Source organism: Tenrec ecaudatus, chromosome 9 (genome assembly GCF_050624435.1).
Source record: "Tenrec ecaudatus isolate mTenEca1 chromosome 9, mTenEca1.hap1, whole genome shotgun sequence".
In the NCBI taxonomy this organism is placed as follows: domain Eukaryota; kingdom Metazoa; phylum Chordata; class Mammalia; order Afrosoricida; family Tenrecidae; genus Tenrec; species Tenrec ecaudatus.
The window spans coordinates 152,813,280-152,840,447 of NC_134538.1; the positions used below are offsets into that span (position 1 = coordinate 152,813,280).

At 50.4% G+C, this 27,168-nt stretch overlaps 1 protein-coding gene across 1 annotated transcript in view; it reads left to right on the forward strand.

Moving 5' to 3' along the window:
• EXOC4 (exocyst complex component 4) overlaps window positions 1-27,168 on the forward strand; it is a 718,575-nt gene that overhangs the window by 628,255 nt on the left and 63,152 nt on the right. Inside the window, exons 15-16 of the mRNA XM_075558685.1 lie at window positions 20,745-20,886; window positions 26,194-26,372. Of these exons, the coding sequence (XP_075414800.1) occupies window positions 20,745-20,886; window positions 26,194-26,372 (321 nt within the window). The remainder of the gene's footprint in view (window positions 1-20,744; window positions 20,887-26,193; window positions 26,373-27,168) is intronic.

Consider the following 27,168-nt stretch of genomic DNA (forward strand, 5'->3'; position numbering starts at 1 on the left):
GTTTTCAGCCTTATAGAGCGGAAGTGTTGAACGAAGCCAGCAGTAGACTCAAGCATAAGAGCCGCTGCGAAGCAGCACCGGCCCAGGAAGTGCGTCCTTCTGTTGCACTGGGGCGGCTGTGAGTCGGAACCGATTCGATGTCACCTGACAACCCCAACATTGGCTGGTCCACCCACAAAGGAAGCCTAGTGACGTCCCCAGAACGTGCTGAACTGGGACCTGCAAAACAGGCCGTAGGAAACCACCAGGGCTTAGTGGGAGAAAAGACCTTCCATGGCCCTTGTGAAGGGGGTGGTCGTGTGCCATGAGCCGGGGCTGCCTCAGTGACCCTGGAGGACACGGCAGACTGCCCCCACAGGCTCTGCTTTCTATCTTTTCTCTCCTGGAAGAGCCAGGGCGTTACCACTGCTGACCAGGACCTTTCCACAGAGGTTATAGTGTAAGAAGCCCTCCGGTCATCGGTCCTCTGCAGTAGAGGTTCGCTGTGAGTCAGAACAGCACCCAAGAGCAACAAGTTGACCAACGAGAAAACCATCGATTCAGCTGTGCCCCCTGCTGCCCAGCTGCGATGTACCCACAGAGGAGTAAGTGAGCCTCCAGCTGGCAGTCCCCTCGAGACCCGAGGCAGGGCCCGGGCCCAGGGAAACGACAGCCTTCAGAGGTCCTTCTGAGAAGCAAAGCAAAGCATGAAAGGACCGTGACCAATGGGTGGCCACCGAAGCCCAGCAAGCCCACTGCTGTGTTGAAGATTTGGGGACAAGAGTAGCCTTTGACTTCAATTCTAAAAGCCCCCAAGATTAAGGTGTCCAGACCAGAGAAGGGTGAGATGGTCCATGAAGGGAATCAGGAAGATGGAACGTGGGGGGTGAGGGGACAAGCAGGAGAGGGTCTCATGGCCCTGTCCCTCTGGGACTTAGCCGTTCTGCCTCTCTCATGGCCAGGACTGTGCTGGCTTCTCAGTCCTTACCAGCGAGCAAACGGTCATGGCCCTGGGCCATTCTGAGGCTGACGGCTCAGCGGCCACCACCTGCCTAAGGCGCGAGTGGAAATATGTGGTTAAATGAGCACCAAGCTCCTCATTTTATTTTTAACCCAGTTACCTAGGAAATAATGAAAATTATGGAGAAAAGCGGAGAGGGGTAATTCGTCGCAAAAAGATGAAGGCTACGGATGTTACTTTTAGAAGTAGGAACTTGTCCTCTATATTTTATGAGAATGTTTTTATTATGTAGATATGCCCCATTGAAATCTTTTTAATTAAAATCTGCAAGGCTAATATGAGGTAATATATGAGAACTTGAAGTTCTTAGGGAAAGAGGCAGTATATAAATCTTTGGAGAATAAAACAAAGGCAGAAGCCTCCTAGAAAAACCAGCAGAAGGCTCGCACACTTTCTGACTCCTCATCTTGTTCTTTCTGTCAGAAAACAATATAATCCTCTTGATGTTACCGTCTTATATTAAAAAACGAAGTGTCATGTAAACACACCGAACTCATTTCTCTCCCAGATTTTATCGTTGGAGTATATCAGTGTCCAGCTTTGCTGGTTGAAGGTGATCGGCCAACAGAACACACCACACCCCAGCACCCCTCTTCTCTTCAGCTTTTAGCTACTCCTCGGGCCTGAGAAGGGCTTCCTGACTTCTCCTGGGTCCTTAAGGAACTGCCTTGTAGACATTGAACTCCCAGGGGAAGGAGTTTTATTTTTACCTGAGAAAGCAAAATGCTACCTCAGTCCTACCTGTGGGACCTTCCGTGGAAGACAGCAGTAACCAACCCAGAGCAGGGAAATACGGCGAGGGGCGTCACAGGTCCAGGCCTGGCCACCTAATTCTGCGGGGTGGGGAGGGCTCTTGAGACTTGGGCCACACTGGTTAAAGAAAGAGCTTGGCTGTGAGCCAAAAGGTCGGCCACTCAAACCCACCTGCTTCCGTCCAGCTCGGGACTTGGCTGGGTCCATTCGACGCTGCCCTCTGGGGGCGCTGCGGTTCAGGATAGACGCTACAGCACTGGGTTCTGTTCAGGTTCTTTTTTTTCCTCATCAAGGGGCAACCAATCAGATGAATGTGTAGATCTTAACTAGGAAGGTTTGGCTTATCTTGACTATCTTAAGGGATCAGTTTTTTGTGCGGTTTTTTTCTTACAAATATCCTCAACTCCTCTCTGGACTCCTGTAGATATGTGTGAGGAGTCTGCATGGAGTGGCCGGTTAAGCGTTGTGCTGCTGGCTGGGAGGGGAGCCTTTCAAACACCAATTTGTACATGTAAATACATATGTAAATATATGCATATGTACAGGCATCTTTAGTATACATATACCTATGTGTGTGTTTTTGCAAAGCACATTATTAAATAGAGATACAGATTTTTTTTAGAGGCGACTTTTCTTAAGGCCAAACATTTTCAGAAACTAATAGCAAACAAACCTCCTTTGGAGGAACGACGGCCTCCTTAACGCGCTCATTCCGCTGGGATCAGAGCCTTCTCGCAGCAGCCGTCAGGAGGAGCCAGGCAGCTCCAAGGAGACGTTCATCGGTGGCCACGGAGAACGTTGAGTCACCAAAGGAAATGCTAGCAGTGTGGAACCCATGCGCTGTCACCAGGAGCAGGTGCCTCTCTCCGTCACTGGTGCTGACTGAGCCCCGGCCTGCAGATCCCACACATCTCAGCCAGCCCCCAGCTCTCGGCTTCACTAGACAGCCTTCCTCTTCTCGCTTGCTGGAGGTGAGTGGTGAAGCTGTCGTGTCCATCACCCATCGTTGCCTGTGTTAGTCGGGGTACATTAGAGAAACAACACAGAAACTCATGTGTGAGTTTTATATAAAGAGTAAGTTCACATCAAGAAATCATTTCAACCCAGTGCTGCCCAAGCCCACAAGTCCAACATTAGCCCATATGTCCAACACCAATCCACAAAGTCCTCCTCCATCTCACAAAACATATGCAATGACGCCGGCTGCAGGAGGAAAGCCGAATCAGTGAATGTGTAAACATCTCAGCGCTGGCAGGGGTCTCCACACGGCTGCTCCAGCACCCAGGGCTGCATCAGGGTAGGTCCATGTGGCTTCTCCTTGGGGATGTCTTGCAGGAAGTCGGCCTTGCCAGCTGAAGCAGGGAACCACTAAGGCAGCTGCACCCTGGTCCGACCATCACAAAGAAGAGACTGGGGAACTAGAAAGGCGAGGCTCACCGAGCCATTTATCTCTCCACCCGTCAAGTAACCCCACATGTGTTTATCGGCCAGCGTGGCACAATGAACATTATGTCCACACCCTTCTCTTTGGGAGGAAAGATTCAAGTTGTCAAGGATCTCACTGTACTTGGACCAACAATCTGTGCTCATGGAAGCAGCAGTCGGGAAATCAGTCGACCTATTGCACTGGGGTCATCTACCATGGACGAGCTCTCGAAAGAGCTAAAGAACAGAGACGTCTCTCGGAGGACGAAGGTGCCCCGACTCCAGCCCTGGTGGTTTCATTCGGCCGTCTCCTGTGTGTGCGAAAGCTGGACCACGAGGACGGAAGACCACGGCAGGATCCATTCCTTTGATCGGTGGTATTAGCAAAGAATATCGAACATACCGTGGACAGCCAGAAAAACAGACAAGGCGTCTTGAAAAATGTGCAGTCAGAATGCTCCTTAAAAGGAGGGATGGCGAGCTATCATGTCACGTAGTTTGGAAGTGTTAGCAGGCGAGACCAGGTCCACTGAAAAGGCCTTCATGCTTGGTGAAGGGGAGGTTCGGCAAAAAAGAGGAAGACACACACGGAGATAGATCGTCAACACTTGGGTGTTGTACACGGGTTGCTGTGAGTCAGATGACTCGAACGGCAATTCACTACACCCTTTGACCTCCTGGTGTGTCCCCATAGCAAACTCTCATGCACTAGACATTTTCGCTTTCCTTGGTAGACATAAATATTGATGACCTGGCCCCCTGGGCTCTCCCAGGTCTTTGGGCGCCCCCGCTCCCTTTGCAACCCTGTTTGATTGGGGTGAAAGTTTAAGGAGCACATTGGTTGTCCCTCCCACAGTCCATACTCGTTTTGTGACGTTTTCAGTCCCACTTCCTCGCTGCCTTTACCAGTCCCCCCCTCCCCCGCTCCATCCTTTCCTGCTTTCCGAGCCTTCTCCCTGGGCAGATGCTGCCCTTTTGATCTCTTATGCTTGACTGTGTGCTCAACCGTGTGTTAGAGTGAAATTTCTGAATATGGTTCTTCTACCCAAGTCTCTGTACCCAGCCCCCCAACCACTCCCGCACCCACCAAGGCTAGGGCATGGCTATGCAAACTGGGCGTATGTCACACTAATAGAAGGGATTGGTCGGTTTCTGTTAACCCCCCGCCCCCCTTGGCTATCAGAACGAGCCATCTCTGAAACAGCAGCAGAGAAAGCCCAAGGTCATTTTGGAAGAGCCTGTCTGAGAGCTCTGTCTGAAGTGGCAGAGGCCACCCAAGCCAGGGGCACCGAGACCGTGGCCCAGAGACTGAGAGGAGCAGCGCCCAAGCCTGTGGAATACCTCCCCCTCATCTGGCCAAGGGACCACATGGCTGAGAGACTGAGGCCGGGAGAGAGACGTGGCTACCACGTGGCAAGAGGCTGAGAATCGGAGAGAGCCGTGTCTGCTGACGAGATAACGTCTATTTCCTTGTCTGGGGGCTTCTGACTTGTGGTCACCTACGAACTTCCCTGATAACCCCCCTTAGCCGTGAGTCTTGCCTGTGAGCTCCTCCTGGCCATTGCGATGACATAAAGTGACAGGGGCGGGGACGGTTGGTGTCAGAATGGGTAGTGGGGGATGGAATGAGGAGGTTGACTGATCCCCGCCTCATAGCAGTAGGGAAGCCCGAGGAGGTCAGAAATGCCCATCCTCCGTGGTCCTCGATTACAACTATGTTTCTCCCTGGGGTGCTTGTTCAACTTCAAGACTTACCTGGCCATCGTGTGGCTGAAAGTTGAGCCATGGGTGAGTTCAGTTCTAGGCCTGAAGGGGATCTAAGGGCCATAGTCTCGGTGAGGTGGGGATGGGGGGGCCACTTGTCTCCATCAATCTGTAAGTTTAGTCTTCTTCCGTTCTTAAGTATTGGTCCGTATTTTTCTTGCACTCTATCACAAGCATCTGACTGTGGTCCCTTTTGTGTAGTCGGCAGTGTTAGCCAAGCACCGTCTGGTTCTTCTGGTCTCAGGATCCTGGAAGCAGGGATTCGCAGGATCTGCTAGTCGCTGGAACCAATCGGTTCTATGCATCCTTGGTTTTCTCTGCGCCAGATGGAGAGAGATGAGTAGTCACACCCCCAATGGCCTCCTCCAAGCTTTTCACCAAAACAGAACGTAGAAAGGACATTGTCTTTAGGGGCTGCTGTTGGACCGAGGGACAAAGAGCCTTATCATCTGAGGGGACAGCAGGCATTTGATCTCTTCTTGTTTTCGTGATTCTTGGTGTGCTTCCACACCCTGTGTTGGACAGCCCTGGCCTCTCTCCCTGTGCATGCCACTGCTGCAGAGACACAGGTGTTCTAACAGACGTGACGTCTCGGCGTTGCTTCGCTCAGCTCCCAGTGGGCTCAGAAAACGCCCTGTGGGTAGGCTGTGTGGAGGGAGCCGTAACTGCATGTCTTTACCTTTAACCAAGCTCCTCTGAGGTGGATGCTGCTTGTGGGGAGCGGTAGGGATGTTCACGCTCTGCATAGGGTACTGTGTTAGTCTGGGTGGACCAGAGAAATAAATCCAGAGACATTCATACATGCATAAGAAAAGAGCCTTCTATACAAGAGCAACTAAATATTGAGAAAAACAGCCCACTTCATATCAAGTCCATAAGTCTGATATTAGCCCATATGTCCAATACCGATCTATAAATTCCTCTTCAGATTCACGCAGCACATACAATGTCACCGAATGCAGGAAGATCCCAGGCCAGTGGGTGCAAGGTCTTATCGATCCAGGGGCGGTAGAGGCATCTCAGTGCTGGCGCGGGCTCCGCGTGGCTCCTCCAGCTCCAGGGCGCTGGCTGCGTCAGCGTAGCTCCATCAGGCTCGCTGTCATCGTCAGTAATGTCTCACAGGGAGTGAGTGTGAGCTATTTATCTCCATGGGGCCTCCAAGTGAGGTCATCAAGCTGCGGCTGATTGACAGTCTAGACTCCGCCCCTCCACAAGTGGACACCAGATTATGGAACTACCTATATTAGACAAGGTTCTCTAGAGAAACAAAACCAGGACACTAATATTAATATATGTAATATGTTATATGTATTTAGATAGTTAACAAAAGAAATAAACATTAATTAGTCTATAGTGCGGTACAAATGGCTCAGTGCAACTCACTCCATGAGACTGCTAGTACACTGGCAGTCCTTCAAGTCTTGAGGGCCGCCAGGTAGTCCTCTGCAGAGCAATTCAGGCTCTCCAGCCACAGGCAGCAAACAGCAAGCAGGTCACCAACAGTCAGCCAGATGACAGGATCCGACAGTCCCCAGCTCGAGAGATGTACTTTCCAGTAGCATGGTGAAGCAAGACTTGAAGGAGCCTCAAGTGACAGTGACACAGTCCACGGGTTAGGTGTCCCACAGGTAGTGTAGCTTGCAAACAGAGGCACAGAACGAGCAAGGCAGCCGCACCTTCAACTAATCCCACATGTGTCCATTGGCCACGTTGGCACAACAAACATACCTGCCACACTACCACAGGGACTTCTTTGAAGGCACGTGTTTGGGGTTCTTTGCAGAGAATGCAGACGTGCTCAGTGCTGTCCTATTTGGAGAAGTCTGTCTGACTCCCCTCCTTTCTGGTCTAATGCACCACCTCTGTCCCCTTGGATCCCAGCTGGCCAGCTGCTTCCCTCTGGGTCCTTCTTTTTCACTGGACAGTGAGAGGTGACAAACGAGGAAGTGACTGTAGTCCCAATGATGTCGCCTCTAGGCAAGCATTCCTAAGCCATGGTTTCCGTTGCAGTTGCCCCAAAGAAATTCACCCAGGTCCATGAAGCCCTGGCCCCCTGAGCCAGGGCTTCACAGTCTCCTTTCACGAAATAGTGGTGGGCAGATTCTGCGGCACACATGACACGGCGCCCACTCGGTGCCGGGCCCTCCCTCCCGGCCTGGTGGCAACAAGCCCCGGCTTCTGCCCGCTGGGGATTATTTAGTCGTGGAAAAGACAGGCACGGAGGAATTGTGCCGCACGGTGATTTAGCAACTGCCTTAGTGACTTGGTGTGGCTGTGACAAGACTAGGGCAGGGCAGTGGCTGGAAAGAATGGGAGCTTCTCTCGCAGAGCCAGACGGGGAAGCAGCGCCCCAGCCCCTCCGCCACAGCCTCCTGGGGGCTTCTCGATGCCTTCCCAGCATCTGCCAGCCGCCCTGGAGTGTCTTGCTTGGCACTTGGTATCTGTCTCTCCCTGTGTTTCTTTTGCTCTGAGCCCTGGTGGCGCAGTGGGTCATGCATTGGGTGCTAACCGCAAGGGACCACCAGCCACTCCGCAGGAGAAAGATGAGAATTTCCACTCCCATAAACGCCACCACGGAGCTGTAGTGGCTAAGTGGTTACGTGTTGGGCTGTTAACCACGAGGTCAGCTGTTGGAAACCACCAGCCAACTCCTCGGGAGAAAGACGAAGCTTGCCGGTCCTGTAGAGAATTGCAGATTTGGGAAGTCACAGAGGCAGTTCTCCTCTGTCCTATAAGGTGACCATGAGGCAGCACGGGCTTGAAGGCAGTGGGTTTGGGGTATGTTTTAATCAGACATTACCAAACATCCATTAGGTTTAAGACCTACCCTGCTATGGTCTGGCCTCATTAAAAGAACAAAAGAAAACCTCGATTTCCATAAAGACAGGTTGGGAAGAGGAGGCACAAGTCAATCTATGACGTACACAGTAAGCAGTGGTTCTCCACCTTCCTCATGCTGCAACCCTTTCATGCAGTTCCTCATGGGGTGGTGACCCCCCAACCATCAAATTATTTTCATTGCTACTTCATCACTGTCATTTTGCTACTGTTATGAATTAGGGGACCCCTGTGAAAGGGTCCTTCCATCAACAAAGGGGTGAGGACCCCCGGGTGGAGAGCTCTGCTCTAGAGGAAGTCTATTTCTGGAGGGCCTAGAAGTTCCAGGGAGGATTTTCTAGAGAAGGTGGCAGCTGATTTGCATCTTGAAGGACAAACTTTACTGAGTCATATTATGTATAATTACGAAATCTCTTGAAATAAGAATTTTAAGAAGTTTGGTATGTTCTAGAGTATAGTCCTCATTTTCTTGACATTGAGTTGCAAGAGCCAGTGGGATTTTTTTAGAAGGCAGTGTTAATAATTCAGGAGTCTTCACGGCACCAGTCGTCATGGATTCGGTGCTGGACTGCAAAATCAGTGTGTGACCCCACCATCAGAAGGACGGAGCTGTCTGCTCCCCCAAAAGACTTGCAGTCTCAGAAGCCCTACAAGGGTGGCTGTTGGTTGGAATGGACTGGGTGGCAGTGGGCTTTGGGGTGACGCTACTGAAAGATTTTGGACGGAGAAAGACACGACCAGAATATGCTTGTAATGATTTCTCCAGCAAGACACTAGGGTAATTAGTGATCAGAAGAATTCCTGAGACAAAGAGGTTAGTTGGAAACCTGATGCTGAACTGTTGGTCATGTGGGGAGGAGCCTATGGGGCGAGGGGTGAGGAGCTAGGTAGGTAGGTTTATGAAAAAGTGATGGATTGCATTGGACCCCATCAGGGCAGAGGCCGTGGGGACAGAGAGTTCTGAGGGATTCCAGATGTGACGTCAGACCTTGATTTCCTAATTAGATAAGAGGAGGGCAGGAAACAGCATGCACGATGTTTTCCTGTTTCTTACCAGGACACCAGTGGGCCATGGCTATGCCGAATACTGTACTAGAAGCAGCTTTGCCCAGTGGATCCCAGGTGGCAATGACATTCAAGCAAATGAAACTTTGCCTGCACATCTGAGACGTGTGGCACAGCTAAAATCTCAACACAGCCAACTCAGAGAAACCGTTGGAACAATGGTGTTGATGAGAGCGTTATCCCCTGAACGAACCCGTAGGGAATAAGACTCACTTGGCTGAATCACCGAAGTCTCTTTCGTTAAAGAGAGATTTACAGTACTCTTTATTTGTTCCGTGACATACAAGCCTAATCTTCGACGTTAGTTTTGGAAGAGACCTGCTAGAAAAAGCAAAATGGCCTCTCCAGAGTATCGTCCATTTTCCTCCCCTGTGTGGGCCCCGCGTTGGGAGAAGAAAGAAGCAGGAGCTGTGTGTATGGGCCTGGGGGAAATTAAATTCATAAATAAATAAATCGTGAGTCCACCGAAGGACCGACACTGTATCAGGTTCAGCATAGAGGCCAAATCACGTCATTCTCAGCCTGGGCAATGGGCTTCTCAGTGCTCTGGGGTGACTTCTCTTGTGACCGAGTGGTTTAATGAAGAAGACCTCGAAGTTCATGGGGAAACCTTTCAATTCTGTGTTTCTACCAATGTTGGAAGCCCTCCTGCGTGTTTCATTTCCACGTGGTGTCAGAGTAAAGGGAGTTGGAGGAGGTGTTACGTCTGACCTCTCACCTCCTAGGAGTCATTCTGGAGCAAAGTGGCGCTGGATTCAACTTCCCACTAAGAACTCAGAGGTGGTCAGACTCAGCCCCTGCCCCATTTCCTCAAGTATGAAACAGAGCTTCTTAACTAATCATTGACAGCAACTTGGACTTGACTAACCTGTGTGTAGGCCTCCATTTTTAACTCGGGAATGCCTGTGGAAATTCTAACGGGAACACATGGTATCGTTTTCTGGAAAGTGGGAAAGAAATCCGGTTCCCTGAATCATTTCCAAAGCTAGCGTTGAGGCCTCTTTGCCACTGTGAGGCTGCGCATGCAGGCAGCCTGTGCCAGGCTCAGTACTCAGTGGCTAGAAAACCAAAACCAACCTAGGATGGCGGTGCCTAAAATGACAAGAAAGGGAACTCACCCGTTTCCCACTGAGGATCATTTATCGGGGTTTTTGTAAGTGTTGAACCATCATTCACGGTTTTGACCCTGTCTTGGCCGTCAACCAGAGAGTAGACGCCCTGCGAACTTACTTGCTTGTGACCCCTTGGAGGCAATGGTTTCCGCGACAGAACCCATCCTTCTAGCAGCATTTTCTGCCCCATCTTCCTGGCTGACAAAAGGGAAGCTTCTGTCGTTGAGGGAGACGGCTATGACCAGGAGCGTGGACGTCGAGGGAGGTGCGCACTTCCAGAAACACTTGCGTTTGGGGTTTGCACAGCCCACTGGCCAGGAGCAGGGGTGTTCTTCCCAGCCCTTCCTCCCGCTCCATCCCGCTCCCAGTGCCTCTGAGGTGTGGGTTGCCCCCCCCCCCTGGCAGAAATGTCTCAGGAGCAGAACATGGTATTCAGCCAGGAACCACTGTAGGGACGCCAAGCAAGAAGGAATTGAATCCAGGGAAGGAGATGCTTTTAAAAATGCTGGAAAGGCTTGGGGAAGAATTGGAAGGCAATGGAGAGCGCAGGAATGGACTGCTGGCTTTGAAGAACTCCGGAAATGCAGGTTCTGGGGCCAGGCGCCTCACCTGCCTGCAGAGAGAGAGCGGCTGTTTGCAGAAATGACCCAGAAGCCACCGCAGGCCTCTCATTGGCCATCTGCTGGAGCGGCGGCTTTCTGCCAATGCAAGAGGAGATTGAGGCTTCCGCTTTCTTTTTCCGCCCTGCTCTCCTGGGTGCGCCTCTCACTGGCCCAATGGAAGCCCAGAGCCCTCCTGCAGGCGGGAAATTGGAGCACGTCATTCCCAGGCTTCCAGGGCAGAGGCTTGATGGTGCTGAGTTGACAGGAGCAGAGGCGCCCGCCCTGTGGCTCCCCATCGCCCACCTTCTGCAGCCGATTGAGGCTGGGAAGGGCAACAGACCCACGAAAGCAGAGAAAAATGAGGAGATTCCAGCGGTCGTAAACATTTAAAAGCATCTTTTCAAAATAAGCCCAATCAGCGGATTGAAACCTCCGTCGAAGGCCTCGCTTGGCAGTGTCTTTATGTGCATATTAAGATAATTGATCAGGCCACGTCTGCCCTTTCGAGCACACATGCTACCAATCTCGGATCAAAATTTCAGCAGTCACTATATCATTTCACAACCTGCACTCCCTGTCCTGTCTGTCATGGGCACACCACGTGTATATTCCAGCTCCTCCCCTCTGTGTCTGTGGAAGACGTGCCCATTCAAAAGCTGCCTGTGGTCTCTCGGGTCCTGTTTTGGAAAGGCAGATGTGATCTCAGGGACACGTGGGAGCGTGCTAGCCAAGTCCCGCATTGCTGAAGTGACTCCTCCGGCCCTGGGTGAAGAGCCGAGCTTCCCAGACATCCTGGACTTCCCATCTTTCTTCCCTCAGAATACGGGGAGAACAACATCCCCCACTGTGTCTGAGTGGCGGCCATGCCTTTCTCTCTGGCCAGTGTACCACCTCCCCGCTCCCTGCCTGAAATGCCACCCCCATGCCTGAATTGGCAACACCACGGCAGATCTCTCCCTCTTTGTTGGCAAGATAATATGGGACCCACCACCCTGAATCCTCTTTTTGCCCCTCCTGCCTGTCATTGCCAACGTGAACAGTAGTGAGCTTCTGTTGTGTCCTCACACATTTGTGTTTCGGTATTTTGAGTTCCGTGCGTCATGATTTTATGCCGGGGTTGTCACATGCCATCCGTCATGTCCTTTCTGACCTGGAGAACAACTGAGCCCACAGTGTCCAGGTTTTTCACAGGGTTCTCTGGCGAGTAAGCGACTGGGTGTGGAAGCCTTCAGTCTTCCAAGCCTATATCCCCCAGGAGGCTCAAGCAAGAGGCAGCACCTAGACTTCTGAGCACTGACTGGGTGCCCCGTGTTGGACTCCATGCCTTTGGGGCTTTCTCTCATTGAATCCTGGCAGTACCCCAGTGAAACCCGAGCCGTGACTGCTCCAGTCGCAGGTCAGCTGATTGGCCTGAGGTCCTTCAGTTAGTGAGTGACCATCGCAGAACAGAGCCCTTACTTTCTAGGCCCACGTGTCGATCCTTATCCCAGTGGAAATGTCGCTCGGGTAGGAGATCCAGGTACCTGGTTCATGGGAGCCATTCCCATCCTTTCACGTCCTGCAAAGTCAATGCCATCAGGTTGACGCCCACTCATTAGAAACCCCGAAGGACACGTAGATCTGCCCCTTCGGGGTCTGCAAGTCTTTAAGGGGCAGGCGCCTCATCTTTCTCCCACAGAGGGTGTGGTGAGTTTGAACCACTCACCTTGTGGTCAGCCACCCAACACCTCACCCACAGCGCCACGGGGACCTCTGTATCCTTTTACTTACAGAGATGTTGAGACATCGCCCTGAAATTATCGAAATATGTCTTTTCTATATAGATTACTTTAAAAATGAAAGCCAGTCTACGAATCTCTCAGCTTTGAGGAAACGTGGTTTTGGTGGCATCTGTTCATTATTCTCCGGATTCCGTGGCAAGACCAGAATGGACGCGAGAACAAGCTCGCGTGTTACTAACGTGTAAAGGCAGAAATATAGCCGCGCATTAGGAACCGTCACAAGGCACCGTCAGTATGTGCACAGCACCGCTAACCAGCTCCGCCAGCTTAGGGAACGTGTGACAGGAGAGAGATTGACGGGCTTCACCACACACCAGAGGGGCACACTTGTCCTCACTGAAGAGTCGGTGTCTTCTTCACAAGATTTATACCAACAAACCTCGCACCATGTCCCAGAAAGTTAACGTGCCCCATAATTGTCATTTCCACCATGCTTCAAGCAGAGCTCCTGCCAAGGAAGCAACCCGACTTAGCGAGTGGGTGACTGTGTGTGTGGTAGCAGAGTCATGCGTGTCTTCCAGAGAAACCAGTTGCCTCTCCTTTGTCTGCTCAGCTGGCAGTATGTCTGGGCTTCAGCCTCCCCTGCTCTGTAGCCCTGTAGCTGGTCAAGTTTCCCCCCAAACAGTGAAGTAAAGCCAGTTGGTCCAATGTCTACCTTGAGCTGGGAGTGGAGGAGAGGGATCCTGGGGCTGGGTACTTACACATTCTCCCATCTCTATTGAATAACAGTGTCTGTGTTCGTTTGGCAATGTGTATCAAGCTCTAAGCTTTTATATATATGCATTTTCATTTTGTTATTAATCTGGGGAGATAGGTATAATCAGCTGTCTTATATAGGTGAGACGTCTATTTAGAAATAGGCTTTATTTCTGCCCAGTTCCAAGGTTTCTTTGTATATAAATGGACCTAATGTTTCCAAATCACTCAGTGAATAAGCTTCACCCCCGACTCGGGAAGATTCAAATGCTAAAGTTACAAGGATTCTATCTGAACACATAAAGATCACCTCTTTGCCAAGTAATATTTTTGCCTGTAAAATTCCCCTAAAACTTAAGTGTGCTACTAGCTCACCTCAAATATCCATCTTAGTATTCGCTAACCCTGGAGATGCTCTTTTGAGTCAAGATTTTACAGAAATGCACAAGACTTACAATGTCCATGAGCAGCATCTAGTACGGCCGCCACCAGAGATTGTGCTTTCTGGCAGAAGGATCAGGTAAGTGCTGAATTAGCCTTGCTGTGGACTTTTTAGTAAATGTGTAGGTATTTCCCGAGCCTCCCAGGGAATTACTGGGAATAAAGGAAAATTCACTCTTAACACTCTTCTCCAGGACGGGAAGAGACAGACTTCCGTCCTGTGTACTCACCATGTGCACAAATCTCTAGTCTGAGCTGGTTTCCACTGGATCTCGTTAGCGACCTCCAGCCAAGCACCATAGAGAACCGTGGGGCCTCCTCAGACTTGTTACCACTAAGTGCTATTTCGTGGGTAACCGACCGTGATTTTCGCTCGATGAAGCTTTTATGTAGCGTCTACCGTTGGTGAAAATTGGCCTCGTATCTCTTGGTAGCCTAAGGACACACGTATCCATCTTTACCTTGGTGTGGCTCTTCACAATGAAACCGGCTCTGTCCTTCCCGCACGGCTCAGTGCTTGGGACAGTCATCAGTGTTAGACACTCATAACCTTTCTGGAGCCTCTGGCTCTTTTCCCTGAGACAGAAGAACGTTCCTTCCAGGACTAGGAACCGTTTGTCAGACACAGGCTGAAAACATTATGGAAGAGCGAAGCAGCTAACTATTAAATTCCTTCACCTCTCCCTGCCGGCCAAACCCTGTAAGGCAGAGCTACATGCTCTGAGAGAGATCGGGAAGAAGCCAGGATTGCTTTTCCTAGCCCAGATCACACATGCTCGCTGTAGGGACGAGGCTGGCCAACCTGAGCCCCTGGGAGAGAGTGGTCACCTTGGTGCCCCCTTGTCCTCTCAGCCACCCTCGGGGTCGTATAGATGAGGGGAATGAGGCTTCACGTTGTTGAGAAATTCGCTCTGCGTCCTACAAGTCATCCCCGGCCACAGGTGTGAGGATGGCATTGGGCCAGGCCGCATGTATCCTGTGGTGTGTGTAGGATCGCCAAGAGTGAGGACCGACTTGATGGCGGCCAACAGCAGCAGGTGGGATGAAGAAGGCTGAGGAAGTGCTGACGTCCCGCGTAGGAAGTGCGGTGTTGGGACGTTGGTGACACTTTTCAGTCCTGTCCTTGTGCCAGGCTTGATTGTAGAGTATGTAAAGGCATTTTAGGCTGAGAAAGAGATTAAAACTCCGACTGGCAACCCCCCACCTGACTCTGTAAGCCTCTGTATTCCTCACATCATATACCTATCACCCTTAAGAAGAACTCCTGTCCTCATTAAGAAGGCAAACCAGCCTTGTGCCTCGGTTCCCTTCTGACTCCTCGCAAGCCCAGAGGGAAGCTCTCCCACGGCTTCCCCAGGCCATCGCCTTGGTAGAAGCAGACTGCCACATCGTTCTCTCCCAGAGCGGGCCAGTGGCTTCCAATCACCAACTTTGTGATTGGCAGCTGTGACAGACAGTTCCATAGTCCCCCTTCAACTTGAGCAAAGGGGTGGAGTCTAGCCTGTCAATCAGGTCAGAGCCATTGGTGCCTCTGTGTGGACCTGGCCTTCTCCAGAGGATTCTGGGAACTGCTGTCTTCCTCCTGGAGGCGGGATACACACGCTCTCTGCTTGAGATTCCTATTGACGAGCCACATGGAGCCACACTGATGGCAGCCAGAGCCCTGGAGATGACTTCTACCACCACTGGACCAACAAGACTTTCTACCGACTGACCTGTGATCTTCCTGCATGCAGCATCATTACATGTGCTGCGTGAGTCTGAAGAGGAATACTTAGACTGTTATTGGACATATGGGCTAATGTCGGACTTATGGACTTGATCTGGACTGGGCTGGTTTTCTTATTGATGCATAATACTTCTTGATATAAAGTTCTCTCTTACACATTTATGCATGTCAATGAACTGCATCCAGGTGCATAACTACTGCACAATCAGGGCTCCTTAACAGCATAAAAGAACCTGAGATTCCCTGATAAGACCTCCGAATGCCTTGCAGTGGCAGCTATGAAGAGCCTGTTGCCACAATTTTCCAGCTGGAAACGGAAGAGTAGAAACATTAAATCACTGTATCCCCCGTTCAAACATAGGCATCGTTATGTGGTGCCTATCGTTTCTCTGTAGAAATATGAAAGGGATTCAGAAGCCATGATTGTATCCACATTGGCTCTTCTAAAATGTTTCCAGTGAGAACATTTCATGGGCTCATTCTTCAGTGTCATTATCTAGCTCCTAAAAACTTTTGAATTCACTGGGCGAGTCCTTTCTTCCCTGCCGCGATAACCGTCTCTCCCTCCTCCATTGATCACTTCCATGGCAGCTGATCCAGTCTAAGCTAATATTGTAACAATTTTAGATGAGATTGCAGATGCACAAGGACATCCTCCGATGAGTCAATTAAAGAAGTCACAGTAAGTTGCGAATGAAAAGGGTAGCAGCTGCATCCTTGAAAACAGATGCTCTTCTGGGTCTGAATGAGTCCAATTTTGACTAATTTTAAGACCTAAACAGATTTCAGCCTGGTTAATAGGAGGATGTGGAACCACTTGAGACATCCAGTGTCCTGAGCTGATTGCTTCTCCCTGACAGCTTGTGCGCTGATTCTTCTCGAGAGGTGCCGGGTCCTTGATATCCCAGGGATTTCATGTCAGAAGATGAGAGAGACCCCCGGGCCTCTTGGCTACAGCAAAGTGGCCTGCCTGCTCAGGAAACGAGAGTGACTTCCAAAGGCAAGGGGCCCTGGTGGAGTAGTGGCTGGCTACACACTGGGCTGCAATGTGCATGGCCGGCAGTTTGAAACCACTAGCAGCTCCACGGGAGAGACTGGGCTTTCTACTCCCATAAATAGTTACAGTCTCAGAACCCCACTGGGGGTTGTCATGAGTCAGTATTGACTTGATGGCAGTGAGTTTGGGTTTTTTGTTTGTTTGTTTGTTTTTGTTGGTTTGTTTTCTAAAGGCACAGCAATCTACAGGGAAAAGGCTGGGTTCTGTAAGGAAGCAAACACAGTGATACTTACAGATTTATCTCAAGGAGTTAGCTGACGTGATTGTAGAGGCTGGAAAGTTCTAAGTCTATAGGCCAGATGTCGGGTTAAGGGCTTCTTTTGACTCACATAGTTGTAGAGCCTGGATAACCCACGATCAGCAGGTCAGGCGGCAGGCTGTTGGCTCTAGAGGTGAATGAATCCACCCAAGGTCAGTAGGTAAGATGACAGGCTGCATAGGCTACGAACTCCCAGGATCGTCGGGTAATAGGGCAGGCTGCTGGCTCAAGTCCAAAGAACTGGCAGCTAGAGGATAAGTCAACTGTAGGATCCAGATCTAGCAAAAAGCCAGAGAACTTGTCCAGAACACCCATGCATATTGAAAGCAGGTCACACCTCCAAGGAAGCCCTCTTTCAGTCGATTGGTGATTCGTCGTAGACTTCATCTGAAGACGATTGCATCACATCAGATTTCATGATGCGGGAGGACTACGTTATAATGGCCAAACCATTGAGGATCATGGCCCAGCCCAGCTGACACACCATGTTAACCAACGCAAAGACCGGTGGAGAAAAAACTGACAGGAACATAACCATCTGCCTAAAAAGAAGATCCGGTGAAGGAAGCCATGAAGCAAAGTTCAGAGAGGCGACAGGACCCCCAGAGGACTCCAAGGCCCCGAAGCCAAAAGGAGGCTGGATGTCGAGGAACTGGCCAGTGACGGCAGCAGGGATGCTTTATGAGATTTGAACTAATAAGCTCCCAGTGGGTCTAGCCATTAGCAGAATAATTTTTCAACAAAGAGTTGAAGGTGGAAGTCGGATCTAGCCCATTAGGCCAGCAGCGTGGCTCAGTTGTAATAGTGACAAGACGGGATTCAAGGAGTTGAGGTTTCTGATAAAAGAGTAGTTTAGGGCCAGCCATGCAGAGTACTTTTGAGAAAACAGGGTACCGCTGTTTATTTGATCTCTACCCACAATTCTGTGCCCGTGCCAGTAACATGCATGCCCCATGTGACTAGCATACCAGGGGTGTCTGTGCTTTGCACAAATACATATAATGTGCGTGTTTCTGGTGTAGAACCGCCATAAAGGGTGAGAGTGGAGTCGCTGTCATAATGGAGACCAGGGTTTGCAAGACCAGGATAATGGAAATGTTTTTATCCGAGAGTACAATTTCATAATGTAAAGTTTCAGCGGCTGAAGCCATTAGGATTTAACTTGATGGCATATTATGTCTTTAAAATGTTGTACTGAGGTAAAAAATAAATAAATCAGCAAGCATTTCTTTGTCTAAGCAGACATCTAAAGGCCAGCAGTTGCTGATGCTGGCCAGTGGCTCACCCCAGCCTGCTTCTCAGCCTTCGCCTCTCAGTAGCCAGCTGATGGCCGCAGCTTCTGGTCCAACAGGAAAGGACCGGGAAAGGGCACATCAGCCTTAGCGCTCTGCCATGGGCGACTCTGCTTGAGTCTAGACTGTGACACACGGCCACCTCTGGTCACAAGCAAGGCATCCCAGAGTCTAGAATGCGCGAGCCCGGGAGAAGAGAAGTAAGAATCACTGTCGGTTCACTCCCCAAAGCAGCGTCTGCCCCTCAAATCTTCAGCTGGGAGCCTTGAAGCCGTCTTGATTGTCAGGAGCACCCTGTCAGGAAGGTTCTGATACAGCCTGTGTTCAGGATTTGAAAAACAACTCACGGATCGTGTTTCAATACAGCGCCTGGTCCCTAATGTGTTTTTAAAACACCAGTGCAGGTTGGTTCTGCATCCCTGACTTACTCCACAGCGTGGCCTCCAAAAGATGGTGCATGCAGATGCCAGAGGGGCTTCAAAACGTTCGTGGGAAAATTCCAATTCTCTTGAGATTCTGTTTTCCCATGAACTTTTCCCAAGTCTCGCTCTCACTGTCTCACTTGCTAGCTCAGCGTGCGTGTGTTCAGGAACCTCGCGCTTTGACTTTGGTTCCCGAAGCCACCTCTGTCAGCCTTGCTGTGCTGGAGAGTCCCGTTTGTTGTGTAAGCTGGTTAATTCCCTGAGCGTACCACGGTTGGCCGCGGCGCCCTTTCCTTGCTCGGTTTACAACTTCCATTCGAGGAAACCTCGTACAGTTCCGTGAGCCCTCAGGAAGATGCATGCCAACTCTGGGTAGCATAGCCCTGGCTATGATTTTTCCAGGTTGGTTGGTTGGTTTTGTAAAATGATGACAGGTACTCGGACGATAGGTTGCTGTTTGCAGCCACACTGACTGCTCATCGCTGGCTAACTCGTCAGTTTACAGCCACAAAACCGGGATGCTGAGCAGAAGGGGTCCCGAACGGAAAATGTGAGGTGAGCCCTTGGCCTGGGATTCTGATTCAGGATGACGTTGTTAAAGAAAACCAGCCAGTTCTGTCACGCGGCAAACCACATGGATGGATTTCCCGCCCAAGCACCGGATGAAGGTTGAACGGCAGGAGCCCTGAGCCTCGTTCTCACTTGCTGCCGTCAGTCAAGTAGGCTCCGTCTCATGGCGACCCTCTGGGACAGAGTGGAGCTGCCCCTGTGCGTTTCCCAGACTGCCCCTCTGTACGGGAGCAGAGGGCCACGTCTTTCTCCAGTGATGCTCCGGATGGTTTTGAACTTGACTGACCATGTGGTTAGCAGCCCAATGTGTAGGCCGTGGCACCCGGGAACCTCTCTAGGACAGGGGGGCTATTTTCATAATGACCCAAATGAAGGACAAATCTGCTTCTGGTGTAGCAAGTTTAGGAATGTAGAAATCAAAGGATCAGGCTCTTCTGCTGACATTTTCCAGATTCTTCTGAATCAAACCCTATTAGCCTTAAAAACTTCCAGGGGATGCTCACTATGAAGTGATAAGAGGGGAAGCATCCAATGGGTCATCCCTGGTAGTGTAGAGCGTCATAGCCTTAAGGGTTTTCCAGATTTCAGCACTCCACCTGGGCTGCAAATTTCTGTCTTCCTACTGCCGTGACCCCTGACCCGAGACTCAGTGTGGCTTCAGTCGAGAAATGCTGATGTATAGAAATGGACATTTATATCACAGATAGACGAAGCTTTCTGATGTAGGAACTAGAATCTTCCCTCTCGAGAATTCGCCTCTCCGTTTCCATCAATAGCATGTTTTCTTAGAAAGCTGCATTGTGACATTTGCATAAACCTTTTTGCTTCTCAATGCAAAATACCAATATTTCTAGCTCACCCTTGCCCACCTGTACCATTTACTTATTAAGTAAAGGGCACATTTTCCAGACAGCAGACACAGGTAAGGGGCGGGGTGGCGGGTGCACGGGAGACGAGCCTGCTGCGACGTTTACTGTCCCAACAGCAGCAAGCAAAGTCGGATCGATCACACATCCAGGATGTTGGGAACAGCAGGAAATCAGCTGGAATAGGTGACTTCTCCTAGCTGCCGCCCCCCCATTCTAATGCTCCTGTTCCTCGCCCCATGTCCATAAGGGAAATTGGGTCTGGTGATGGGGACAAATCACCCAAGGGGAAAGTCGTATCTGGCTGGACTTTGAAAGCAGAGTGCAGTGCGTTACCACTTCCACCCCAGAGAAGGATGTTGGGTGGCCCAGTCCCCTGAGAACAGAGATGCCGGCTTCCTCTATACAGGCAGCCCCCTCTTCAGTGCTTCATGTATTGGGGGCTTAAGTCCCACCTTCCAAGGGAGACAGGCAAACTGGAACATTTTCCTGTCGGTGAATGATGAGAATCACAGAGTGATTCCTTCAAGCCCTGCGAAGAAAGGGAGAAGAGCTGGGGTCATGGAGCCCGGGGCTGAGAAGGCTTCCGGGAAGCTCTCTCTGATACTTGAAGTACTGACCCGCAATGGCAGTAACTGGGAATGCAAAGCTAGGGAGACTCAGTCAGGGCCAGTGGTTAGAATTTCCTGGAAGACTGATAAGGACCATCTTCATGTAAGACGGTCACGTCTTTGAGAGGTGACTGGGCCACCTCCGAGGAGGCCCGAGTTCACTTTTGCCAACATTAGCGTCTGCCACGAGACATAGATGGCCACGCGAAGGCGTAGCGAAGACATAAGCTGACTGTTGGTCACTGCCGACTCTGAGCTTTTGTTTCTGTTTTTCTGTGAGTTGATCTAAGCCATCAACTGGATTCTTGTGTCTGGTGCGTTCCAGAAATCCTTGGTCGCGTTTTGGACTGCAGATACTGCCAACAAAGGGATAAAAGCACCATGATAAGCAACCGGGTAATGGGGCCGTTGGTAAATAATCTGGCAGCAGCTAATGAGCTGGCTGATTTTGTCCTCTCCAGTGCTATCTCCTGCCCACGAGAGCCACGGGAACACGGATCTCCCCCCGATGTCGGAGCAGATCATGCAGACTCTGAGCGAGCTCGCAAAGTCTTTCCAGGACATGGCCGACCGCTGCCTGCTGGTCCTACACCTGGAAGTCAGGTATGACACAGCCAGGCCCTGGGCTGTCACGATTTATATGTCACTTGCTTATTAGCCGAGGACGATAACCAGGCTGTTGGTGTCTGTCGAGGATGCTGCCTGTTGTTACGTTGAAAAGAGGGTGTCCCGTGTGATTCGGTCCCTTCTTACGGCCATTGGGAGTGTGCCCATCAGCGTTTCCATGGCCTATGAAACCAGCGAGAGCTGGATGTGAACGGACCAGCTGGTTCCATGGACTGAAGTCCATGCAGAGCTTGCCTCGCCCTCAGTGCCCTCAGCTTAGAAAGGGACACATGGTTCCTAACGTGGAGGTTTTTCTGAATGAGGTCTGTAACCAGAGCGCGTGGTGATGGTGGGCACTTCACTGTCACCATATGCTGCCCTAGCCAAGCAGGGAGGACGCACACGGGAGAACCATGGTCCCGAGCCTGCAGCAAAAGCCAACCGGAGGCAGATAGCCAATTATGTCTTACAGTCCGATCTCCATTACTAACATCGGTCTGCTGTCGCTCCCTCCAAGAACTCAGCGTCCAGGAGGCGCGGTGAAGTTAAATCGGAGTTCCCAGAAACTACTATCAAAGATGCTGTATTCTTGAGCTCTTGTCCCTTCCCCTGCCCACGGTGTGGAATATTCTGACTAGTTTTGGCAATCTGTTGTTGTTCTTATTAGAGGGAGAAGCTGGTAGCAAGGAAGGGTGAGGACATCTCCAACCGTTGGTCGCTCATCCATTCCACGGCCCTTTGCTGAGTGCCTCTGCATACCAAGCAGTGGTCTGAGAATTAGCCAAATTGGTAACAATGGCAGTGAGCCAACAGGCACAACTGCCGCGCGCGCATGGAGCTTACATTCTGACAGGGAGAGAGCGCCAGTGAGTGAGTGGGCCCTCAAGGTCATCTCAGATAACTGCCATAGAAACAAACACCAAGCGAAGTGGGACCGAGCAGTGCCGCCCAGTGGGAATAGCATGTGAGCCACCGGTGTATGCTGCTCGCTTTTCTTATTCTTTACTATCTTCCTCAACGAGTTACTTCTTTTGTGTTTTGGTTTTTTTCATGTTTTTTCAACTTTTTAGTAACAGTTTTATTGGGACATAATTCAAATAAACAATGCAGTAGTTCGATCAGATCAAGAAGTGTTGTACGATCATCACCACAACCCGTTATGGAGCATTTTCTATTTCCCTTACACTCTCTGTCATTGGCTCCCCATGCCCCCACCCCCACCCCTTGCCGTGCTCCAAGGACCATTACTAGCTAGTTACTGTCTCTACAGTTTCACCCATCCTGGATTTCAGAGACATATAAAAATATAAAACAGAGAGTCAAAAAAGCGATAAACTTTTAAAACTATAAATTAGACGGGGGCTTATAGTTCAGATCCTCGACTTTGTCTTCAGCAATTTAAACTATTAATCATCCCCCTACCACTTTATCCTTCCCGCGCTCCATGCGTTCTCTCCTCCCGCTTGTGGACTGTGCTGCCTTCCAAGATCTCCATGTGAATTCCCGTCAGCCTTCTAGCCACTGGCTTTCGCTTCATCCCCTTGCCCTTCCTCACCCTGGCAACCTCCAAAGTCTATTCCCCGTGACATGAAAGCTTTCTCTTGGTTCCACCATTGCCTCTTGCGTACGACGGACGGTCCAGAGTTTCTGAATCCAGGAGGGCATGTAGACGGTCTCCACCTGCTTGCTGTGGGTGTGCACACACACATCTGTTCAGGCTCTGACACCGACTTCTTTAGTGGATAACACCCAGCGGAGGGCCAGCGGGTCCCTTCTTGGTGGCTTGTGAGCACTCAGGATGGAGCAGGAGAGAAACCACTGCAGACTTGGGATCTGTTTCTCAAATATCCCTCTTCTCAACTACTCCGCACTGTTTGGAACATTTATTTCTGACATTAAGCTGTCCAGAAATAAAGGCTCTTTCTGTGTTTCCTTTATTTGTTCTACAGTGATTGTTAGGTGTGTTCCCTTCTTACTGACTTACAGGGTGACGGTGGAACAAATCAGATTTTCTCTATGAATAGATAAGTAGAATATACTGACGGGAGGTGGAGTGGCGGGGTGGGGTTTGGGCTCAGAAATCACCTAGTACCAGACTGATGACACCCTTTCCTGGACTCCCCAAGAAAACAAAGAGAACACCCGCTTCATTACCACCCCAGCACCTGGGATTGAGGCTGTGGATCATGAAAAACAAAGAGGGAAAGTTGGAGCCCAGGCCCTGGCCTCCAGGAGCTAGTGGGATGAAGTGGCTAGTCAGGCGCAGTCTCTGGGACAGCGGCCACGGTAAGGAGAGGACACAGGTGGGGCAGTTAACAAATAAATGGGGAAGACCACCAAGACGCCCAGAGCATCTCCAAATGCTGAAGCTGTGACTTGTTCCTCCCACTGTTTTATACCCACAGCCCATATATATTTTTTTTAACATGGTTAAAGTTCAACCCCCAAAGTCTTTCAGATCCAGCGGGTCTCTGTTGAAGGACCCTTCCATGGGAAATATGACATTCTTCAGCTGCACCACTAGCGGTCACATGTCACCTGGCAAGCAGCCACCGGCCGCGGTGTGCCACGTGCACCCCCTAAATAGGAAAGGCTTGGTGGCACCATTTTAAGGGTTGGGGGGTTTTGTTTCTCTCTTTGAACTCTGGACGAAGGAAATTCAGTTGTCCTTTGAGTTTCCTGGTGCCAAGAATGTCACTTTTATCCGCGGATGTCTCTCACCCTCAGCAGGGCTCTGAGTGGGTTCAAGAGCCCCTGCCTGTCTGCCGGGCTCCTAAGTGTGCGCTTTCTGCAAGCCAGCTGCCCCGCTGTGCCATCAGCAGTGATGGCGGAAACCCCGAATGCCAACGGCAGGCAAAGGTCAGCAGCAACGTGCCAGAGTCTGAAAAGAACTCTATTTGAATTCAGCCTTTTCCCTGGCGACGGTCTTACAAGGTCTCTCTCCTCTCGGGCCATTTGCGGAGCAGAACAGACAGCGCTCTGTCACAGCGCATCTCTCTCCGGTCTGCTTCTGGAGCTCACAAACGCTCACCTCCGATTCATGCTCGTTTCCTAACTCCCCTTCCTCGCCATCCGCAGATCGTTTGAGGCGGACCAGAGTGATCTGGATGTGTTATTTTATGTCTTGTAACCCCCGAGAGCTCCCTGTTGGTGTTAGGTGCCATTGAGTTGGTCCCTGCCCTCCGTGACCCTGTGGGCACACAGTGAAACAGGGCCCGTTCCTACGCCGCCCTCACCGTTGTTCCCATGCTTCAGCCAGAGCCCGTGATGATCTGGCTCTGGCCGCCTCCAGCCCAACTCGCGTCCTTATCTCGGGATCTGTGTACAGTGGAAAGGATCCCATCCTCCATTCAGACCACTCAGGCCTCCGTGCCATTGCACGTGGTTTTCCCATCGTCTGGGATTATATTGCTGACCGTTTGCTTTTACCACTCGATACGGTTTGACTCTCTGTAAGTGCTCCTTAGTTTAAATTCCCATGCTGGACCTCAGAGGAGAAGCTTAGCACACAGGGCTGAACGCCTGCATGAGTCAGAGCCTCATCTGCTGTGAGACCGGAAGAGCTCGATGTGCCACTGTTGACCATGCGAGTAGCGATCAGTTGCTCGAGACCTGAGTACCACACCAGGGTTAGTCAGTTTTAACTCTTATTAGAAAGTCGCCTTCCTCAGACGATCCCTTCAGGACCAGTGCTGAGAGTGACGATACCTGGAGGGTGGAGGGAGGGTGAGGTGGAAAGGGTGAACCGATTACAAGAACCTACATATAACCTCCTCCCTGGGGACGGACAACAGAAAAGTGGGTAAAGGGAGATGTCGGAGAGTGTAAGATATGATAAAATAATAATAATTTATAAATTATCAAGGGTTCATGAGGGACGGGAGAACAGGGTAGGAGGGGAAAAATGAGGAGTTGATACCAAGGGGTCAAGTAGAAAGCAAATGTTTTTGAGAATGATTAGGGCAACAAATGTACAAACGTGCTGACACAATGGATGGATAGATGGATTGTGATAAGAGTTGTACGAGTCCCCAATAAAATGATTTAAAAAAAAAAAAAAGAAAGGCACCTTCCAGAGTGGACTAAGAACAGTGTGTCTGTTACTTGTATTGAGCAAAACGATATATGGGACCAATATGCACATGAATATCAGAATGCATTGTTATTGGTGAACGTAGCTGTTGGTTAATTAGCAACTGTTAGAACAGGCACCCAGCAGTGAAATTGAGCTCCACTCACATATTTGGGTCCCCTTCCACGAACAAGGTGTAAGAATATAGCTCATCGTATGCAAAACTTAGGTCAAAAGTAGCCTAGGCCTTCACGTAAAACCTAAAACTAAAAACATCTAGAAGAAACATTTTGTGGCCTTGTTTAGGAAATGATTCTTAAATAGGACGCCCAAAGCATCGTTCCTGAAAGAAAGTAAATGACAGATGGGACTTCTGCCGACTTAAAAGTAGTCCTTGGGTAGACATTGTTAAGAAGATGGAAGGACAAGGCAGAGTCGGGGGAAATATTTGCAAGATGCAGCTCTGTTAACAAACTTGTATCCCGAATATATAAAGAACTCTCAAAACACAGTCATAAGAAACAACCTAATTCTTTTTTTAAATGATAAAAAGATATAGACACTTCACCAAAACTATAAAGATGGAAAATATGTGCATGAAAATATACTCGATGTCTTTAGTCATTGGGAAAATTAAGACCAACAGTCAGACATCAGTATGTATCTGTTAGAACACCCAAAACCCAAACCATCCTCACTGTTACTGTGTCCATGCTGACTCAGTGATCCCATCGGACAGGGTAGACCTGCCCCTGTGGGTTTCTGAGACCGTAACACTCTATGAGAGCAGAAAGCCCCATCTCTGTCCCAGGAATGGCTGGTGGTTTTGAACTGCTGACCTTGCAGTTAGCAGCCCCACTTATACCCACTACATCCCCAAGGCTCTGATACTGCTGAGCCCTGGTGAGAATGCAGGGCAGCTGGGCCTCTCCCTGCAGCTCCCATGCTTCTCTCTGCGTCTCCTCTGCCCTTTCTCGATCTCAAAGTCACCCCCAACACCGGTCCTGATCTCACGAACACAGCAAATAAAGCCTATTCTCAAATAGCCACAAATACAATGACAGATACAACTGACTCTTAACTCAGTCAGAAGCCCAACACTGACTTTGAGGGGAGTACAATCCAACACGCGAGAGAACCGTATCACACGAAGAGTGTTCTTTCCGTGGGGCATATGTTCTGTTGTTTTTTAATGCACTGCTCTTCCCCCCCCCCCACCCCGCCCCTCTCAGAGTTCACTGTTTCCACTACCTCATCCCTCTCACAAAGGAGGGCAACTATGCGATCGTAGCCAACGTGGAGAGTATGGACTATGACCCCCTGGTGGTGAAGCTCAACAAAGACATCAGTGCCATTGAAGAGGCCATGAGCGCCAGCCTTCAGCAGCACAAGTTCCAGTACATCTTTGAAGGTCAGACACCCCCCCCCCCCCTACCTGCCTCTGGGAGTGTGGGGAGGAAGGCGGAGCGGCGATGCGCCCGGGTATTTCATAGGACTTGAAGTTCAGAACTTTCGGGAGTTTCTTTCTTCCCGTTTGGATGAAAGTTATACTGCCTGGCCCCTCTGTGTCTGACTAGGTAGACAACAATATGGCTGCCATCTGCTGCTGGTTGATAAGGAGATTTAATCCAAGATAAGGCAGATGGCGGCCCGGCTGCCTCCCTGACATGCGACTCGTGAGATTTGAGTGCATGTGAGGAGTGGGCCTCGAGTTATCTCATGGGGAGCTTATGAAGGAGGGGGGGAGTTGGGTAAAACGCAAGCCGAATCTATGAAGAGAGACCGCTGAAAGACTAGCCTGGTCCCTGGAATGGGAAGTTTTACTTCACAGAGCCCAGTGTTCTCTGAAAAGAAGAGAAGCCTCTGCTTCACAGTGGTTTTAGAAAGCCCTCCCTCCACAAATTCCCTCGGGGGGCCTGACAGGCAAGAGGGTGTGAGAGGCAGGGCGCCCAAAGGCGTCCCACCCAACTCGTGGAAGACATTGGTGCCAGCCGTCTCCCTGTCTCGGCTGCATTCCAGCCAGAGGACTCCTGTGAAGACTTCAAAGGAGAGTCCCTGTCCCCTTGTTTTTAATTGGTTTGTGATTATCCTTTAATTCTCCATACTCAGTGCCCTCTTACTGCCTTTATCGGGGAAGAGTCCTCCAGCCCCACCCTCCTTGGTACACCGGTGTTTCTTGGGCGAACAGAGACATGCCCATGAATAAT